The sequence below is a fragment of the Lissotriton vulgaris genome, chromosome 10, assembly GCF_964263255.1.
Source record: "Lissotriton vulgaris chromosome 10, aLisVul1.2, whole genome shotgun sequence".
In the NCBI taxonomy this organism is placed as follows: Eukaryota; Metazoa; Chordata; class Amphibia; order Caudata; family Salamandridae; genus Lissotriton; species Lissotriton vulgaris.
In genome coordinates, this window is record NC_141698.1 from 200,748,419 (window position 1) to 200,770,840 (window position 22,422).

The window sequence follows — 22,422 nt, forward strand, 5'->3', positions numbered from 1 at the left end:
GATGACTTAGGGAGTCTGCCTGAACATTCTGCTCTCCCGGCAGATGGACTGCCGTGATCGATAGGTTCCTGGCCAGCAGCCAGTGCCAAATCACTTAAGCTTCGAGAGACAAAGGACGAGAGCGTGTTCCACCTTGCTTGTTTAAATAGTACATGGTGGTTGTGTTGTCCGTTTGAATCAATATTGAATCTGACTGAAGGGCTGGTTGTAAAGCCTTGAGGGCCAAGTGGACTGCACGCAGTTCGAGCATGTTGATATGGTAAGTCTGCTCGTTGGGGGTCAATCTCCCCTGAGTTTGAAGGGAGCCCAGATGTGCCCCCAAGCCCTGAAGAGAGGCGTCTGTGACCAGGGATTGTACAGGCGTAGGCTGATGAAATGGAACTCCCACCATGAGATTCTGAGGGTGCATCCACCAGAGGATGGATTTCCTCGCAATGGGGGATAGAAGAATACGTCCGTTCTACTGACCTGAGGCCTGACTCCATTTGTCTTCCAGGTCCTGCTGAAGCGGTCTCATCCTCAACCTGGCGTTGGGTATGAGAAAAATGCAGGAGGGTATGGAACCCAGTAGAGAAGCCACCTGTCTCACCGATGGCTGCGGAGTTTGAAGAATCATGTTTCCTTTGATCTTCATTGATGATAGTCTTTCAGTCGAAGGAAACACTTTTCCTTGGACGGAGTCGATAGTGGCCCTCAGATAGTGGATCGATTGGGTCGGTAGCAGGACTGACTTGGCCAGATTGACATGAAGGTCCAAACGATGAAGAAGGCCCAGACACATGTGAAGATGCTCCTGTACCAAACAAGGAGACGATTCTTTTAGTAGCCAATCGTCTAGGTATGGGTAGACTTGCAGGCCCTGACGATGTAAGTATGCCCCTACTACTGCCATGCACTTCGTGAATACCCTTGGGGCTGACTTGAGGCCGAAGGGCAAGACTTTGAATTGGTAATGATCCATCCCTACTGTGAAAAGTATGCATCCTGAAGATCCACTGAGCACATCCAATCGCCTTTCTTCAGGTGAGGGAAAATTTGATGGAGAGATAGCATCCGAAATTTCTCTTTTTTGATGCATCTGTTTAGAAAACGCAGATCTAAGATGGGTCTGAATTTGTCCTGCTTGTCTTTTTTCCGGACTAGGAAGTATCTGGATTGGATTCCTTTTCCTCTCTGCAGTGATGGGACTACTTCTATTGCTTGTTTTTTTTAGAAGGGTCGCCACTTCCTGACGCAGGAGGACCAAATGATGTTGTCTGGATTTTATCAGTCTTTTGGGGCCGTGCAAAAATGTAGTGCATATCCATTGACTAGTATATTGTGCACCCACTGGTCTTTTGTTATTGTGCTCCACTGTTGAGCGTAGTGCGTTATACTTCCTCCGACTGGAATGCTCAACGGTACTGGAGGAAGCAGAGACTCATTGCTTCCCTCCTGCTTTGGGTGTGGAGGAGGATTGCTGCTGGCGTCCTCCTCTTCCTCTGGATGAGCGCTGGCCTTGATATTGGGATTTCCCCTATTTATTTTGTGACCATTGAGGGGTTTGAACCCTCTGTTGGCCACCTTTGCGATTGTACGGCCTGTAGAGCTTCTTGAAGTCTTTCTTTTTTTCAAGGCCTACTGCCTTCAAAGTGTCCAACTCCACCATCATCCTCCCCATCTCCTCGTCTGCAAGGGCACCAAACAGAGAGGTACCGGAGAAAGGTAAGTTTATTACGTGTTGTTGGGCATCAGGCTTCAACGCGGTGAGTCGTAACCAAGAGGAACGGCTCGCGCAAACACCATGCGCATAATAATGAGACGCCAGAGATACTCCATCAGCTACCATGCTTATCACTTGGTTAGACACCAAAGCCCCTTCTTGGATAATCTCCGCGAAGTCCTGTTGGTCTTCCTTCAGGAGTTTTGCTTTAAAACGATCCAAAGAGTCCCACAGGAATCTGTTGTAACGCCCTAACAGGGCTACACCATTGGAAACCTGTAGGGTGGATGCAGCCGAACCACAGGCTTTCCTCCCCCAAGAGTCTTGGGCTTTACTGTCCTTGTCAGGTGGGACGGATGAAGATGCCACCGAATGTGTCTTCTTCGCTGCTGCGATTATCAATGAGTCAGGGGGAGGATCAGATCTTAAAAACAGAGGATCCGAAGCCGCCGGCTTATATTTCTTTAAGATCCATGCAGAAGCTGCTTTTGCTGATGCTGGGGCCAGAAAAACATCCATCACCGGTTCGATGACTCCCGGTACCAAGGGGAGTAACGGTTTCGACATCGATCGTTGGTGCAGCGTTTCAAAGATAATAGACATGGTCGTCTGAGTTGTGGCCATGGTAATGCCCAACTTCTGAGCCCCTCTGGACAACACATCTAGGAAAGTGTTCACATCATCAACTGGTGACACTCTGCTGGGAGGACTATCCGTGAGGGTTGGAGAGTAATCCCTCTTAGATGAGTGCATTGACGTTGACGACCAGGATGATGTATGCGGCCTTCTATGATGGCTATGTGCAGGCCTTCGGTCAGGAGACCTGCCCCTGTGCTCTCTGGGGCGCGTGGTAGGCGACTTGTCTGCTTCTTGCAGCAAGCGCTGTAAAGGAGACCTATGTAAAGGGCTTGAGTATTCAGCTGCTTTTCTTGCTCCACCCGCTGATGCTGACTTCCATACATGTAGTGGTTGCAGCCATCTGAGAGAGAGGTGAACCGAAGGGGATTTCTGTCTCCTATGAGGGCTTCTGGAAGGAGAACCTGCAGGACTTCTGGGCTGCACAGATACACTGCGAGATGAGGCAATTGTCTGTGGGGAACTTCGGATGGAATGCGAAGAGACCCAGTGTGATCTTGAACGCGACCGTCATCGCGGAGAGCGATGAGACGTCTGTCTTGACGTGGACCTGCTCTACGTCACCATAATGGGGGAGACTTTGGATCTCGAACGTCTCCTCGACGTTGTTCTTGAATGCCTCAACGTTGCATTACGTGAGGCCGAATTGCTGGAGCCTCTGGATCTTGCTCTATGTGAAGAGCGTGCCTGCGGCCTCCCCGATGCTCTGTTCGACGGAGAAACCCTTCTCGACCTCGAACGATCCCTCGACGTCGACATCCTTGGTCTCGACATCGACTGTTGCTTCAACAGAGATCTGGACCTCTACGTCGAACACCGTCTTGACGCAGACGGAGGAGATGGTACTTGTCTCGACGTTGAACGCCTTTTGGACGACGTCGAAGGAGAAGTATGCTTCGACGCCGGTCGCTGATGATCCTGCCATGGCGGAGCCTGACTCAATGTCAACCAACGCCTGGTTGACGTTGACCGAGTTCTACGCTTCGACGTCAATCGCCGGTGACTAGGCGATGACGGAGCATGTCTCGACGTCGAGCGCCGCCTCGACGGCGGCGACGGAGACCTATCTCTCAACTTTGTGCGAGCCCGCACCAACGGAGATCGTTGTCTTGACGCCGATCGTCGCCTGGTTGACGACGGCGGAGTTCTCGACGTACCTGCGATCCTTGACGACGACTGGTCTTCTCTCGCCGGCGAGCCTGCCGCCAATGGTCTTCTTGTTGCCGTTTTCGTCGCTGAAGAAGGGTTTTGAAGCGCCGAGCCCGACGCTGATGTTCTCTTCTTCTTCCTCAGCGGTGACCTGCCTCTAGAGGATGATCTTCTTCTCTCTGCAAGGCCATAGAGGCGAATTCTCTCTCTGTCCTTTAAAGTTCTCTTGGACAGAAGTTTACAATGCTGGCAGGTGTGAGGATCATGATCTGAAGGCAAACATAAAATACAGACTGAATGAGAGTCTGTTTTTGCCTTCTTTTTGCCACAGGAGGGGCAAGCATCAAAAAGGGAAGGCATTTCTGACTGGAAAACAATGCCAAAACCCTTCCAAAACAGTTGAAAAACACTTCAACACAGAAAAAATGTCGAAGTAAAGAGGTTTAACCTCAAAGAGTGAAGCAATTTCTGACAAAAAATCAGAAAAAAGTAGAGCTGTAGAGACCAGGGTCCTGTCAGAAGGTGCCGGAAAGAACAATTGACCTATCTGTCACCCCTGAGGCTTGATTGGAGCTAGGATTCCTGGCTCACAGGCACAGTGCCAGTTTTTCTGTTACTGTCTATATGAGTTAGCTTTTCAGCTTTCTACTCTATGGTTTGTTTTACAATGTAGCCTATGTGCTGACAATGCTTTCATTTTACTTGCAGGATTACCTTTTCTACTGTATAATAAAGCAGTTTACAAAGGTTTTTCTTTCTACCTGCTTTTTATTGGGATGTATATATACAATGGTTTTTATTGCAGCATTGTTCAGCCCTTTTCAGAGAGGACTGCATTGTGGATGTTTATATATGTATATATACATATATGTAGAGCTACATATATATGCTATATGTGTTTCCGGGGTCCCGCACGTAGGCGGGAATATTCATGTGCTTATGACTATTGATGAGGATCCCCTGGAAGAGAACTACAAATACAGTTGTTGAGGGCATACAGGATGTGGAAGTGATTTAAGGAAGCTGTTGCAAGGCCAAGAAGCAATGTGGCAAGCTGGCTGATTTTTTGCTCAAGGAAGAAATCAGGTTCAAGCCTGACAGATGTATAGAAATTACAGGTTGCCACTTTTCCAGGGCCTGTCTGGGGCACATTTACAGTGCAGGGGTGATTTTTGCCCGATACTGCAGGATCTGAACAAAAAGTAGATTAAAAAATAAATGGACTTTTCCAATGGGCCTGCAGTCCATGAGCCCTGGGAAGTAATTCCTGATGTGGATGGGGATTGAACTGGTTAACCCTGAAAGGTACTCCTCCCCAAAGGGACAAGGGACCACCAGAGACTGAGGAGATGAGCAGCAGAAAAAGATTGGGGAGGCAGGCCCTGAATCATCAATGTGGTAAGACCGCCAGAGGAAGAAACTCCTCACAGGAAAACAGCACGAGGACAGACTGGACTGCAATTGATTGGAGGCAGCTTCTGAAACTGAGGGAACTGCTTCATTGCTGAAGTAACCAACAGATTTTGTTGGTCTACGGTGAGGAGGAGGAGGTATGGGGAAGATGAGGGACATTAAATAAGGGAGGGGTGATAAGAAGTCGTGCTAAAAAGTTGGCTGGCATGAATGGCAAGAACATTCATCTAGTGAAACGGGTGGTTTGGCTATAATGAGTAAAGATAATGGACAAGCTGTGGAGGAAAAGGAGAGTCAACAGCCTCTTCTAATAGCAATGTTTATACTTTCATTTAAAGGTTTCTTTCGGCCCTACTGGCCTTTGAAGGTTACACATTTGGGGGGAGTTACTTCCTATGGGAGATCAAAGGGGCATTTAGTGAGCTAGACAATGTGAACATTTATTTATTTTTCGAGTTTTATATAGCGCAAACTTGACCCAGGGGTATCAGGGCACTTCACATAATATGCAGAGAAACACTGACAGACAATAAACAGGAAAATAATAAAAAATAATGGGCATACATGATAATAATATGTAAACGATGGTGGAGTAGACTGGTTATCAGCAGCATTTACAGACAATATACAAGGAAGATAATAAAAAGCGATGGGCAAACATGGTAATAATATGTAAACAATGATGGAGAAGACAGGTTATATAGTTCGGAGGTAGCGTTGGCAGGTTATTTAATAATTTCGTGGTTTGCACTATTAAGTTCAGAGGTATAGTTGTTCAGGCTCTTTACTGGCTGTAGGAGAAAGATCGTTGGGCGAGTTCATTATTTTAGGAGCGTAGGTTCAAGTATTTAGAGAACAGTAGTATGTTTTTCTACCGAATGAGTCAAAAAGCTTACCCTTGCAATTCTGGCCTTGGACTCTTCTAAGACAACAGGTGTTGCTATACTGTGCTCATTAAAGAGCCTAGCCCTAAGGTGCAAAGAAACCAGGATGGGCATTATCTCAAGGTTCAACTACTCATTGCTTAATCCCCCATTTATCTATGCACCAAACTCAGGAAACTTTTGAAAGATGTATTAGATAAGTAAGTAGACAATGATTTGGGAGGAGAGTTTAGCTTTGCTAAGGATGCTGATTTAAACAGAGCCACCAATGGAGGTACCTAATGGGGATGGGTAGAAAAAGGGCTAAGAAGAAGGTTTGAAGATCTGGGTTTGAGGATATTTGGCAGGCACTACACACCTAAAGCAAGGACTGATATTTCTATTTCCACACATTGGACATACTGCATCATAGACAAAATATGTATGACCCAAGAATTGATGCGCTTATTTCAGAACGTGGATACTGTACACCTGGCAACAGAATAGGGGACAAAAGTGGGTGGTAGAGATAGATCCCACTAGAGGATAAACATGGTGCTTCCTCAAGCCCCTGTACAGAAATGAAATAGCATAGGAAAAGATAAAATTAATTAAGACGAATCTGCAATTGAATACCTTCCTCTCAAACTATTCGGAAGCATCTAAAGTCACCATAAAGGGGTAGCCATACCAGAGACAACAATTAATTAGTGGAGAAAACATTAACAAACAAATGACAATGACTAGAGAGATCATATGAGCAGGGGAGAAGTTGTTGGAAAACGTGGCAATATAGCAAGTATAAGATGACAATTCATTGTCTTGTGTGTGCATTATTAGAGCTGAATAGATCTTCCTAAACTGGTACAGTCTTACTATGAGAGGGAGAAATGGTAGGCATACTACTTGCGAGGACACTTAATTTTGAGGCCACGCAAATTTGTGTAATATAAGATTACCAGGGAATAGGTAGGTGATGAATAAAAGTGAGAAACAAACAGCACAGTACAGAGGCAGATTCTGCACTGTCTGGGATCATGCTGCTCACTACTTCATGTGTCGAATAAAAGTCATTAAAATTAGTGGGATTAGGGGGATCAGTCACTTAAATAAAGTCTTTCAATGTTAAAGAATTCATCAGAGGTAAACATGGCATATGTAAACTCCTACTTACAAACTCACAGACACTGCGCACAAGTGATAGGAAGATGGGCCAATCATACTTTGGCTTATGGCATAAGTCCACCTTTATTATATTGAACACCGACTCAGATCTGCCGTCCAACTTTTTTCAGAGTCGATCAAGTTTGCCCCTTTGTGACAATAATTCTAGATCCAGATTATGATGTGTGGTATGGGACGTAGTTGATCAAGTCAAATTCTCTACAATTGTCTTCACCATTAGCAAAGAAGGTCCCTTTTTATTGGTGAAAAATTCTACCTTGCCAAGCATCGGTGCCTATAGCCCAGGAAGTGAAAAATGGAAGCTTAACCTCACTGAAATGGTGCTGATCACATAGACCAGCAGGCATACTCACTCCTTCATATAAGCTTTATTCGGCCGAAGGCCATAAAAGACAAGTAGTACACCAACAGAATAAAGCTGTTCTGAATTGCATCATAAAAACACAATCTCATAGTGTGAAAAACAATATTCCAAGGTGAGACAGACTATGAAGGTGTCATGAAGTGTCATGTGCATTGAACAAAGAAAGGTGTCAGTCTGTCACACTCAATGATAAACCGGGAAAGGGCAAATTAAGACTAGACAGAAATTCAACACATAAAAGCATGAAGAAAATATGTGTCAATCAATCAATATTTCTTTATTCGATTATTAATTAATAATCATAAAAGTACAAGCTAAAACCTTTGACAATGCAACTTTCACCATTAACACTGCTGTAAATACATATACACTTATATCACGCATTTGCAATGCAATCGGTCTCGCATTTGCTAGAGTTGAAGCTATTGGCATTGTAAATGACAATGCCTTTTATTTACCTGTTTTCAAAACCAATACATAAATAAAAGGCATTCTCATTTACAATGCCAATAGCTCAAACTCTCACAAATGCGAGACCTATTGCATTGCAAATGCTTGCTTTTTTTTTTACTAAAATGGGAACAATAGTTAAAACATATATACTGTCCTCCATCCATCACAAGATGAAAGGCTACATAACTACTCGATGTGACTAACATGTAGCAAAAAACGAAATAGTGCACTGCAAAATTTCCTTTTTTGTGCCGCAAAATGTCCTGGAGGATTCTGTGTAATAAACTATTGAAACTGTAGTACTTGCCATTTAAAAAATGACAATGTTCTTTACCTATGTTGTCTAATGTTACCTTTCTTTCTCAAATTAACACATTGAATTTTTCGAACAATGCAGCATGGCCAACTGTTAGGTAAATATCTGGTGATGGAAGACGAAGTTGTTACATGCATAACTGATGTGTACATTCAGATGCTTTCAAATGAAGCCAGCATTTAGGGCACTTCCAATAGGTGTTGACTGTTTTAAGAGTGAAAGGATCTGTCGTTAGAAGTGGATGGGTCTGATTTTGAATTGGATTGTGCCCGGGGCGTGGCTTGGATGGTAATGTGGAAAGTTGCCTAATCCGGAGCTCTGCCGCATCCCTGGGACAATAGCGAATGAAACAGCGAATTAAGGGGCACACGAGAGAAAAGGAAACCGTCCAAGAACATCGGAAGATGCCAGGCGTATATACTGAGCGAGGTGTGGGGTGTACAGTGACTTCAATCATCGAGAAAACACTGAGTAGAGGTGCCAGCCGGGCGAAAGCAAGCTGAGAACCCAAGATGGCGGGTAAGAGCTGAGCGGAGCTGCACACCGCAACCACCACCGTCTACCGAAAGGTAACAGAAGCGGCACTGCGGCGATTGCCCAAGTGACCCCACCGCGCCTCGTCACACTCCCTCGGAAACCTTCAACCGCACACGAAAAAGCGACCCCGGGAGGGAAGCGGCAGAAACCGACTGGAACCGAAACCGAAACCGAAACCGCAAGGGAGCCGCCATTAGAGGTCGAGAGTACAACAAAGACTGGATTACCAACGGAGGGGGAACATACTAAGCAAGATGAGGAAGAACCAGGAAGAACGAGAACGAGAGGCAAACAAGGCGTGGGTAGGTAGGTGCCATATAGACAGCACGGAACAACGAAGAGAAAGTTCTGCCATCTGAATGGGGCTACAAAACCAAAACCACAAGAGCGCCGCCATCTTAGCCACCGAGCCGAGTGACGATGAGCAAGGCATGAGACTTTAACACCCAACACAGCAAGCATCGAGCAGCACAAAAGAGACTAGAAACGACAGTGACTCCCGGTGTACCCCCACCCTGGTGCACTAACCCCAAATGGAGCAACCTTGACCAAATCGACTGCCCTGAGAAGGGAGAAATCAAAACCACAAGGGCGCCGCCATCTTAGGTGATGAGTAAATAACACAGACTGGCCATGCACTGGAGAGCGAGCAGGCGTTACCAACACGGGGGTACACTGTGAGAGCTACCATACTCTACGGAAAAGTGCCGGCTCGGGGGTGAAAGACAGGGCGAAAGATGAAAAAGAAGAGACACGGATCCGTGTCGATTAACTCGGCAAGCCCACGAGACCCAACGCGACAAGGCGCCGGCGGCACCAGAGGCAAGCCGGTGTGTAAAACCGCGGACCAACGCCGCCAACAGGGGCCGCCGCTACCTATACAAAAACACGACTCACCTGAGCGGGGATACACATAAAGAGGAGACATATAGGAGCTGAGCGGCAGGATATAACAATAAGAGCAATAACTTATCGTGTAGGAGGAGAGGGAAGGGGCATCAAGGAAGACCAACCTGTGCGACCAATTACTTGATGACAAGGGAACACAAGTGGCCAGCATAGCCATCGGAGCGCAAGAGAAACACAACGGTAACTAACCCACCCAAACAGAGAGGCGAGGTGAGCTTGGCAGGACCGACCAGCGAAGTAAAATTAGAAGGCTATAAGAATCAGCCGGCAAGATAACACACACAAAGCACCAACCGCCAACACAGGTCACTTAGCTGGACACAGGAGCACAAATAAGGAGCTGTGGTGGGACAGACTAACAGAGAGTCCGCAGTGCACGAGATCAACAACGGGTACCTCACTGCGGCAGAGGGGCAAACCGCAAAAACCGGGTCCACGACACAGACAATGAAACAAGAAATCCAAGACAAGCAATCGCTAACTGACCTCTAAAGTAAAAGAAATAAAAGAAGGGAAATAAAAGAAAAAGAGTGTAAAGGTGGCAGAGACAAGAACTACTGTAAAGGTACCCAAAACTGAAACGGCTACCACAGCAGTACCCAAACGGAGGTTACCAAAGCGCAACGAAAGCCCTGTGAAGAAAACACCAAAAAACTAAGCCGGATCCCTTAAGCTCACAGCAACCACAACAGATCGTCGATCAACCCAGAGCCCAGAACAGTAGCAGAAGATTCGAGCTCCTCCAACAGAAACGCGGACTGGTAACAATGGTGGGCAATGAGGGGAAGATTGTGCAGCATCCGAAGAAAACCAAACCAGAGATTCTCGCTGAATCGCCAATCAAACACAAACCTGACATCAACAGCACTCTGGACATGATACTCAAAAATCTAGCAGAAGTCCACGAACAGCCCAGGTCGACCAAGCAAACCACGGATGCAATTCAACTCGAACTGGCAGCCGTCAGAGCCAACATACATGCTGCAAACAGCAGACTGAGCGTAGTGGAACAAAGGGTCAGCGACATGAAAGACAGGGACCTCCGCACAAACCAAACTGTCATGGCACTAACTAAAACCACTGAAAAACTCCTAAAGCAGACTGCAGAGCTAGATGATAGCAGCAGGAAAGGCAATATAAGGATTTTAGGAATTCCAGAGGGAGAGGAAGACAAAGTGGGCTCATGCATGACACTGATCCAGGACCTAATCCCGAAGCTCACGAATCTCAAGTTTGATAACCCGTTTGAATTGGATAAGGCTCAACGAGTACCGTCCTTCAAAACAACTAACAGAGCAGGACCGAACAATAATATGCAAGCCTCTAAGATCACACCATACAGAAGCCATCTTCGGAGTAGCAAGAAAAAGCCACAACCTGCAATGGAATGGCCATAAGATAGTGATCACACAGGACTACTCAAAACCTACGGTGGACACAAGGAAAGGCTTCCTGAGCAAATGTGATAAACTGAGGAAGGAGGGCATCCTTTTCTCTTTCGTGGGGCTAACAAGGTTCAAAATCACAGACAAAGGGAAAACATACTTCTTCGAAAACCCTGGAGATTTAGCCAGATACCTAAGCGGTCCAACACAACAGGAAATGGAAACAATGAACTCACAGTCAAGCAAAAGAAGGGCCTCACCGGAGCTACGAGTGGAGTAAAAGCCACACCAACATCAAGGCAACCCAGATCAATATAGTACGCCATACCAAACCATTACACTACCTCAGACAGACCAAAGCTACCTCAGCTACCAGAAGATACACAGAGAGAAATAATAGAACAAACTCAGTAAAATAGACCGAATCTACCTCAGACGGCCCCGCGTGGGCAAACACAGGGGGGATCAACCAGTGACCTAAGAGAAGGAGCACAGTAAGGCTTCATGAACTATACAGTTATGCACGGACAAAACACCCATCTCAGGAGACAGGCAGGCCGAAGTCTCTAACAAGAGGGTTACGGCGAACAATGTAATGGAGGCATGACTCAACCCGGCGGAGAACGATCTGATGCAGGACCGAATATCCTTTCTAAGTATGTCAAAGTGCACAAGGGGCATAATTCACTAAGTAGTCAATCAAATATTTATCTCTAGACGCTAAGTCGATACACATAACCAATGATAAAACCACACTTTTTTTTACCAAAATAGTATGTATGTCCCAGGGAGGAGGGCGGGGTGGGGGGATCTTGCAGTCGCATGCTTACAGTACGAGGGCTTAGTGCAGGGGGGGAGGGAAGGGAGGTGGGATCGAGGAGGGGAGTCTGTCTTGTCAGTAATGTATGTATGGTTTAGGCCACATCAATGTCCATGTATTGTCTCTGTTTAGTCCAGTCGGCACAACAGGGTTGGGTAAGTCAACTACTCTGACACAAACCACTACAACCCAGGAGTCCCTTAAGCTCTACTGCCATCCTATCCCACAATCTGAAACAAGTGTAACACACAAAAGGAACGCGAGGCCCACACACCGTAAGCCATGACACATCATAACAACACAGCCAACAAGCTGAATAACAGTTCACCCCTATCAGCAGACCTGAAGATAGTTTCCCTAAACGAGAAGGGTCTGAATCATCCTGTCAAGAGAAGGAAAGTATTAAATTACCTAGCAAAGACCAAAGGGGATGTCATATTACTACAGGAAACCAAACTCTCCACTGAGGACTCGACCAAACTTAGGGCAAGATGGATAGGAGAAGTAGCATGCTCCCCAGCAATAGGTAAGAAGCGAGGAGTTATCACACTGGTAAATAGAAACTCAAAACTAGCGATTGTAAACCAGCAACATGACGAGGAAGGGAGACTGCTAATAACACACTTGAGGAGGGGGGATGAGACGATAATGGTAGTTAACATATACGCCCCAAACACCGAAGACACAGCATACTGGGAGGGGATCTCACGTAGAATGGAATCAAACTCTCCAAATGATATGATAATCATGGCAGGAGACTTCAACCTCACATTAGACTACACCGTGGACAGACAGTCACGGGCTCACGCCATGCCACCAGCCTCACACACCACCCTAAAGAACATTTGCAATAGATTCAACCTGAAAGATCCATGGAGACTCCAGCACCCAGTCACCAGAGATTATACTTTCTACTCAGCACCACATAACTCATACAGTAGAATAGACTACATTCTCATCTCAGGCTCACACACACACCTAATAGAGCACACTGATATAGTGGCAAGAACAGTATCAGACCACTCATGCATCAGTCTACAGCTAGAAGGGCGTCACAATGAAAATCCCACCCGCAGATGGCGATTCAACAATGTAGTCATAACTATACAAGAAGATAAATATAAGATAGAGCAAGCCATCAAGGACTACTTTATAGATAACGATACACCAGACATAGACCCCGAAACCTATGGGGCATGCTCAAAGCGACAATTAGAGGGAAACTTATAGAGATCAAAGGAAGGCGTGACAAGGAAGCAAGGGTGCAGATAGAGCAACTAGAAGACAACATTAAAAGCCTAGAAGCAATACACATTAGCGACACCAAGAACACCAACGCACTAAATGAGCTCACAAATAAAAAGTATGAATACAACAAAATCCTGAGCAAAAGGGCAGGGGTGTGGATAAAAAAAATACAAGCAAATCAATCTATGTGAGGCAAACAAAGCGGGGAAAATCCTAGCTTCATATCTTAAACACAAACAGAGGCAACACACCATCTCCTCCATTACAGACTCAAACAACAAAACACACACACAACACAAGGACATTCTGTACACATTCAATGACTTCTATCAAGGCCTCTACAAAAGAGACGAGTCCCTAGACCAAGAAGGATGCGAAGCCTACCTAGGAGAGCTAAACGTACCCAATAGAGCTAAACCTACCCAAGAGAGCTAAACCTACCCAAGATTTCAAGCGAGGAGGCTCAATCACTTGGTCAAGAAATAAACACGGAGATAGAAATGGCGGTCAAGTCCCTTAAGGACAACAAAGCCCCGGAGCCAGAATGATACAGGGCATCCTTCTATAAAACCTTCCAAACCCACCTAGTCCCAACAATGAAAAAAGTCTGCAACCACTGCGAGAAAGAAGGGACAATAACACAATCCTTGATGGAAGCAAATATAATGGTCATACCGAAGGAAGGCAAGGACACACAACGCCCCCAAAATTACAGACCTATCTCTCTTATCAACACAGACTGCAAGATTTATGCCAAAATCCTAGCCACAAGATTGAACAGCGTTCTACCACTGCTGATCAACAACACATAAGTAGGCTTTCTGAAATCACGTATGTCCCATGACAACACAAGACTCCTCTGCCACATCCTAGATCAATCCTCCAAATCTAACAAACCAGCCGTAGCAATCACAGTAGACACGGAGAAAGCTTTTGACAGGGTGTCCTGGAACTTCCTAGAACAGGCCATGCGAGCATACAACCTAGGAGAAAGTTACATTAGGAAAGTAATGGCAATGTATAAATCACCCAAAGCACAGATAGTTATTAATGGTACGACCTCACACCAATTCAGTCTCCAACGAGGGACAAGGCAGGGATGCCCCCTATCCCCCGCACTGCTCCTCCTGGCACTCGAGCCCCTGATTAAAGATGTAATAACCAACAGGAGGATAGCAAGAATTACAATCAATAAAGCGACAGCAAAAATTGCAGCGTGTGCAGACGACATACTCATAATTACAGAAGACCCAGAAACCTCTATGACTGCCCTAATGGACACAATAGCGCAATACTCAGGATACAAACTGAAAAGGGACAAGTCTGAATGTATGCCACTCAACGTACACATGCATAGAGAGGTAATAGGAGACTCAGGACTAGCCTGGCAACCCGGGTTCGTCAAGTGCCTGGGGATACAATTCGGAAGAGCCTAAAAGCCACTCTCCAACACAACGAGAAACATACCCTAGCGAAGATCAAAAAACTACTAGAAACCTGGTCTCCCAAATTTATCACATGGTGGGGAAGAATAGACACTGTGAAAATGATGGTCACTCGGGTGGTCAACTACCTGGCCAGCATGATACCACTTACACTATTGGACGAGTTCCACCGCAAGATAGAACAAATGATAAACATGTTCCTATGGCGTGGCAAGAAACCAAAAATAAGCCTACAAAAACTAAAACTAGAAAAGAAACTAGGTGGTCTAAACATGGCGGACTTTAGGACATTCCAGACAGCTTTTATAGCCAGACAGGGTATGTACTGGATACTTACGAACCAGGCATACACTCCGACATGGCTCATCCTTGAGAAGGCCAGGCTACACAATACGGACCCAATAACTCTCCTCACCGCAAACAAACAAGCACAATCGAACAGCCCCATACTTAAAAACACTAGAAACGAACTACTCGAGGTAGACCAGAAACTCGAACATAGTATTAAAAACTCAAACTGGGAATCGCTATGGTGTAACGCCAAGATAAAATATAGAGGGAAATCCCTGGACATAGACCACTGGAAAAGGTTAGGGTTCTCGAACCCGGCCCAACTGGAAGACGGGGGCAAACCCCACACTTTCAACACCCTAAAAGCAAGACATAACCTACCGGACATAGAGCTTTATAACTTCCTCAAAATCAAAACAACCCTAGCAAAATCTAAGATAACAAGACACAAACCCTCGATTATCCAATCCATGGAGAACTTAAACAAAGTGGGCCACATGGTATCCCACCTATACAAACTTCTCTTGCCCAAGTCCTCAAAACTGAAAAACAAAGCTAGCAAGTACTGGGAATCACAACTTGGCACCACACTCACCAAGCTGGAAATGCCTACCCGCTGGGCCACACAGTCGAAAAATATGATATCCCCGACCCTAGCGCAGACAAAATGATGGCTATTGCACAAGACATATTGGACTCCAGCACGCTTAGCAACGTTGAGACTGAGAGATAACGACCGCTGTTAGAACTGTGGTATAGAGAAAGGCGACTTGGCACATCTTATCTTCCAGTATGCTAAAGTAAAACATTTTTGGAAAAGAGTACCAGCATTCATTAACGAGGCACTAGGCTGCACACTTAAAGAAGAGTTCGCCACACTCACCACGGCTCTCATAACAGCAAACGTAAACACACAACAAAACAGATACCTCTTAGACTTTTTATTAACAGTAGCAACCAAAACGGTGCTCTCCCATTGGAAGGACACAGCCAAAGTCACATTCAAGGGATGGCTGAACTGGGTGACCTACCTGAGGGGAGCTGACATGATAGCACTAAGAAACTCGCCCTGGAAGAACCCCATTAGAGGGATGTGGTCATATCTCGACAAAACCCTAGGCCACTACGAGCCCCCATGAACCAAAAAAGAGCAGTAGAAACAGAGTAAAAAAAACAGCCGGAACTCAACATGATCCAAAAATGAGTAGTAGGGGAAATATATATATATATATTACCTACTGGCGGTCGCCAGTAGGTATATATAGTTTGGATTTTTTTGAATAGGGATTTCTAAAAATTCTATGTTGAATAACTTTGGCGTTGAAGGATGGAATTGGCTGAAATTTTTAGGAAAATGGCACATTCTGTTTCTGAGCGTCCCCTGAAGGTTTGGGTGGGTTTCTTGAAGTGGGGGCCGAGAAAAAAGGGGGGTCCCAAAACGTGTTTTTAACATTGAGTTTTCCATAGGGCGGTTGGACTCACTTTTAGCTCGAACGGCTGAATGGATTTCTATGAAACTTGGCAAAATTGTAGGGACTGTTAGTCCGATGTGCCTTTGCTAGGTCTCAAGATATGTGCTCAAGTGGATTTTGAGTATTTTAGGTTAAAAAAAATATATATATCTGTGACAGCGTCCAGGTAAGCGCCCTGGTTCGCGTACCAGACGCGTAACGGAACTTTGCGAGGAGAAGCGGATTGGCTCTCGGGTGTCTGTAAACATTCTAAACAGTCCGGAGCGGCCGCCATCTTGTGTCTCGGTAGGATCGAGACACAAGAGGTGGCAAAAACAAAGGGGGAAATGACCATAAGGGGGCATAGTAGATCCTCCCTGACCCCCTAGGTTTGATGTGGGGGCTTTAAAAGGGCCTTGTGGGGCAAAAAAACCCCAACATTTTTTCGTTTTTTTTTGCGGGGGGAGCGCCCGGTACGCGCACCGGGAAGCGGTTCGGGGAGTGTACTATGGGGAAAAAAGAATGATAGACTTTTCAAATATTGTATGTTTATTGATTGTTCATTTTGTTGTTTTTTTTATTTAAGTAGCAACATGTGGGTACCAATGCAGAGTCAAAAAATTAATATACACCGTCTCCTTTGTAGATATCTTGGATGTTGTTTCAGAAGTTATTGTGGTATATGGAATTCATACCATTGTGTGTCAGGAAAGCAGAAACAATATGGAGGCAGGAGATGATAAAGAGATGTTAAATACACATTGGAGATAATATAGTTGGAGAAAGGAAGTAACTATGAGCAAACTTACTATGTAACACAAAAAAGTTGCACAGTATATTTTAAGTCTCACTTTATATTATATCTTTTGGGGTACTTTTTCATAATTTTCAAATAAAAAAGAATAATGTCTCAAACAATTTTAACTTATAAAATTTAAATGTATTGTTCTGATTTTTCAAAATCTAAAAGAATTTGTAACATTAATTCATCTGGTATGTCCTCCTTTTCATTCCATGATTCACATTCATCAACACATTTAATTAATTCTTCGTCTACAGTGTCATCCAAAAAGTCTATTTCTTCTTTTTCTTCGTTAGTATTGTTTTCAATCTTAATTTGAAATGAAAATTTATTTTCATTCTGTTGTGCTTCCATTTTCTTGCTGTAAATTGCATAAAAAATAAATATATCAGTAGAGATAGGGCACTGTTGGGTTTAAGTTTAGACAGGTACTTGTGAGTTTATAACAGAGAAGTTATCTTTGGGCACTGTATGGTTTCAGGCAGGAAGTAGAACTATTAAAAAGTGCCTGTGAAGAAGCCTAAGTAAATTCATAATTATACCACAGAAGCCTAACTCAATCAATAATTTAAATAATTAAGCCTTTCTCAATGACTAACTCTTAAAGAGGGACAGTATATAACTATCTGAAAACGTTTTCCTAAATTAATTTAAAGTGCATAACATAGTTCTCCTTTCAAATTTTTAAAATAACATCTTACCTTTCAAAAAGAAGTTTAAGTTGTCAGTGAAAATGCTCTTGAAATGTACTTCAGGAAGTAGTAGTCAAAATGGCTGTGTTTCTCTCTCTTTCTTTATATATATTCAGGTACATAACCAATCAAATGTCATGAAATAAAAGTAGAAAATGAAAGTAACATTTTAATTGGTTGTCAATTCTAACACTTCATATGTGTTTTTGTCATGTAATTTACCTCAGGATATTTAGTCAGGCCTACAGCATAAATGTCTCAATGGAATTCCATCAAATTTGGGTAAATGGTAGGGACTGCTATGTAGTAGGGCTTATTATATATGTGATGAAAGTGTCTCCAGTGGTTTTTCTGTAAATTACTTTCCCACCTTTTTTAAGCGAGCGCTTACCGGTGTGCGCCCCGGTACGCGTACCGGCAGCATTACGGGAGTCCTCCATTTTGTGTTTCGGTAGAATTGAGACACAAGATGGAGGGCAAACAATGTTCGGAATGGGTAGAAGGGGGCACTGTAGACACTTCCTGACCCTCTAGGTTTTCTGAGGGGGGCTTAGGACGCTCATATAGGCAAAGGCAGCACACGCCGCAATGTTAAAAAAATGCATGTTTACCTTTGCATGAACAAAGCTGCAGGCACCGCGTGGTGCCTGCCGCTTCGTGCACGCAAAGGCAGGGGGGTACCATAGGTACCCCCCATGTGCACCCCCCATCACCCCTGGGGGCCCGCAACGGGCCCCAAAGAAAACACTGTATGCCTTTCCACGGCGGAAATGCCGCTGTGGAAAGGCATAGGAGCGCCGCCATCCTAATATGGCTGGCGGTGTCTGACAGACACCGCCAGCCATGTTATAGCTTTTCCGCCGCGGTCGGAAGGCGACCGCGGCGGAAAAGCGGCGGACGGAAAAAAGATGCCCCAGCCATCATAATCTGGCGGGGGGTCTTTTCTCAGTCCGCAACCGATAATCCGCTTCCTCTGGGCCGGCGGCGGCTTCCGCCGGCCCGGAGGAAGCGGATTATCCGCTATCATAATCGGACCCTTAAATTGTATAAATCCATTGGGATTCCATCGGGGCCAGAAGCCTAATTGGCCGGGCTGATCCTAATTCCCTCACTTACTTCCTCTAATTCAAATGTTAAGGGAATGGGAAACTCAATTAAATCCTCACCATCTTCATTATGTCTACTTATGTCTCCCGAATAAATGTTAGAAAAATGTTGTGACCACTGTTCCGATGAGATATTATTAATTATTCATCGTTGACGACTAGGGGCAAGTCCTACCCTTAACTATTTGCCAAAAGCCCCTAGAGTCCCTCTTGGCATGGGCAGTCATTAATCCGTCCCATGACTCTTCCTTATGTTTTTTCTTCCTGTGTCGAATGGCCACCTTGTACCTTGTTCTTGCCCGTATAACATCTTGCTTACTTATTGGTCTAGTGTTAAGGGTCTCCCTTAGCCTCTTATTTGCTAGCTTACATTCTTGGTCAAACCACCCAGATTTAGTTTGCTTTACTGGGGCGGAAAGGCTCTTATGATCTACGTAGTGGATTTAGTGATGCTCCCAAAGGTTTCCAAGAGCTCATCTGGAGGAGGATCAATCCTAAGCAATGGGCTCATAAGCGGATCCATATTAGCAACAACAAGGGACTTAAAAAACTTGGGAGTCTATGTAATACGCAACCTTCTTCTGCGCCCCTTGTCTTCAGTTACCAACCCAATTAAACCTGCGTTACTATTTCTTGCTACACCCGAGGGTATTGATAGATCAAGCACTATGGGGTTGTGATCACTATAACTGGTAGATATGACGTCACCTGGTCTAACTCGTTCTCCAATTGACCTTGTTAAAAATATATAGTCAATGGTTGTTAAGTGCCCCACCCTATTAAGGTCGGTTTGCCACTAAAGTCTTGTTCTACTAGCTAATCTAAGTCTATGAGATCAGTGAGACTTAAAGCTCTTATCAACCGCTTGCCTCTGTCATCTACACCAGCTGAGTGGCTATATTGCACTTACTCCACAAAAGGATTTCCATCTAAATTAAGTTGGTCTATCTTGGCATTAAAATCCCACCTAATACCAGGTTGAAGCTCTGCAACAACAGAAGGGTCCTAGTTTCTAAAGTGTGTAAAACCTTGAATAACGCAGAGATTTGGCAGCCCAATGTGTCAACATAAAACATGGTTGCTTCTTTGCAGACCAAATTTCCTCTGCTTAAAAATGTGCAGTATATAGCTCACTATGGTCAGGCAGACACTTAAAGATGGAAGGGATTGTAAATAATACATAGCTGTCATATAGTCTCTAATATTAACATCCTTCACATGTGTAAATAAAATAATTTTCCTCAAAATAGAGAAATAGCTACAAAATAGCATTAAGTGCAACATCGATTGTGCAGGCAAGTTATCGTATGGATACGGAATAAGATTCATAGGGTGTCTAACAGGATCAGGAAAGGCCACCGTGTAATGCAAGGTACTAAGTCTCAGCCTGGTTAACAGGACCTGCTGATAATTATTACATATCCATGCAACATATGGTTCCATAATGGGCCCAGAATTCGAGGGGTTGAATAAGTGCATCAAGCTTTTAACCACTTCAATCTCTGTTTACACCTAGTCCAGCTCCAAAAACGATCTTTAATAGCCTGACGAAAACCTGAAGAAGGGGCCTCGGACTACTATAAAGTAAAAAAAAAAACAGAATATTACTCATGCTTTCAATATACATACTCACTCATCCGCAGAATAGAGAAGTAGGAAATGGAAAAATATGCACAGTCATGATAAAAGGTAGAGCATAGGCACTGATATGCTTAAGCACAATGATAAAATGCATGTTTTTATGTGGCCAGGCAAAGGCCTACTTTACATGGTATGCTTACTACTACAATTTTCAGAATATTTTATGCAGAATGCAAAGTTACCAGCTGCTCCTATAAAAAGACTGTCTTAGAGAAAAAATGGGCATCATACAGTGGCGGTACGTCCATTGGGGCACTGAGGCATTGACCCACTAATGCCACGGCTCCATTCATCGTTTAAATAAATTAGAAATAACAAATATTTTGTTCTACTTCTGACGCCAATTCCAATCAGGATTCCTGATTGGAATTAGTGTCAGAAGTAGAACGAGGGACGCTGAAAGGGGTGGGACTGCGGCAGCACTCAGGGTTTGAGTGACAGCACAGTGCGCATGTTTGCTTTTAGGCTGGGCAACTTTACGACCAGCCAGAACATGCGCATTAGCCTTCCCATTAGGAGAGCGTGGGTTGCTTCATGCCGCAACCCCGGTCTCCTAATAGGCGGGGAGCATCGCTGCTCAAGCCAATCCTGGTGCTGCTGGAGAAGCGTCTGGATTGGGGTTGCCAGCCACTCCAGTGAGGCATAAGACGTTGAAGGTGCCAACACAGGTCCCCCGCCCAGCAGCAGAGGAGGCGTGGACCCAGGCGGTTTATTTTTAAACCCCCACCCCCCAGGGCGAGCCCCCAAGTGAGTAGTGCGAGCTGTGTGTTTAAATTCTGTTTCCAAAAACTGCTGGCACCCATGTCCGTAATTTGTCCCTTTTTTCCTTTTCATTGTGCTTCTCAATTTTGCCCCCCTCCCCTCCCCCTGGTATTCCTCCTACTCTGGCACGGTTGCCCGCTCAGATAGTGCCTAGGAGCATGTGGCTTTTCTCCACCCGGCTGTACAACACAGTAGGGTGGAGAAATGTTACGTTTGCATAGACGGTTTGGCCGACCTAAGATGGCCGGCCAAACCATCATGCGCACTTAGTAGTGCCCATCACCCGCCTCCCCACTGGTACACATAGAGTGCATGGCCCGCCCTTACTGGCAGCTTGCAGATAAGAAGAAAAATAAAATGATAATAAAATATGTTTATTATTATTTTATCTTTCCTCTGTTTAAATCTGCTGCCACCTACTGGGACGACAATCCTCTGCCATAACGGAGGAGCCGCCCCTGCACATAAGCATGCAAATATATAAAAGTGTATGAAAAACTCAATGTATTCAACAGTCTACATTAAATCTCAACTGCCCTTTTTACAATATTTCAAAAACAACGTCATGAAAACATGATGGAAGGAACATGACAGTACAACTGTCTTACCTATCAAGGCAGTCCAGTAACTTTTAGAGCCACTCCTGTTCAGCAGGAAGACTTCCTGTGTGCGGGTCTGTCCAACAAAACAGGTACCAAAATCGACGGTGTCGCGAGAAAGCTGCAGAACTGGCACGGAAAGATATGCGCAGAGCGGCAACTGCTGCAGAGGTGAACATTGAAAGAGAAAGATGACCACTAGTAACAGGCCAATGCAAACAAGCTCTTAAATCCTTAATGATACCCACAACCATGCTTTGGAGCCCCGTGAAACCATATTTACAGTATACAAGGTGGAAAATATACAAGCAACTGCCCTACTGCTTTTAAAACAGGTACATTTTAGCTGCTCTCCCCTCTGACTATCTCATTATTCAAGCCAATGGCCCTCAGGGTAAAGCGGGTGGAGGAGTAGCCATTATCACCCGCCATGACTGTAAATATTCCACACTCCCCTCTCTAGCTTTGCCCTCTGGGGACAATCTAGTGCTCAAACTCGAATGTGACAGCTCTGGTCGGTGTCCTGCTTTATAGACCTCCTCACTCCTCACTCCTTGGGTGAACAGGTTGCACACCTAGTCACCACTCACGGGAAGGTTATGCTGATTGGCGACTTTAACTATTGGGCCAATGATCCATCGGGTGGCCCCCAA

General features: G+C 44.9%; 1 protein-coding gene across 1 annotated transcript in view; it reads right to left on the reverse strand.

Annotated features, from left to right (window-relative positions):
* Positions 1-22,422, reverse strand: part of DLEC1 (DLEC1 cilia and flagella associated protein) — a 712,951-nt gene that overhangs the window by 47,475 nt on the left and 643,054 nt on the right. Inside the window, exon 37 of the mRNA XM_086940885.1 lies at positions 21,779-21,932. Coding sequence (XP_086797011.1) covers positions 21,779-21,932 — 154 coding nt within the window. The remainder of the gene's footprint in view (positions 1-21,778; positions 21,933-22,422) is intronic.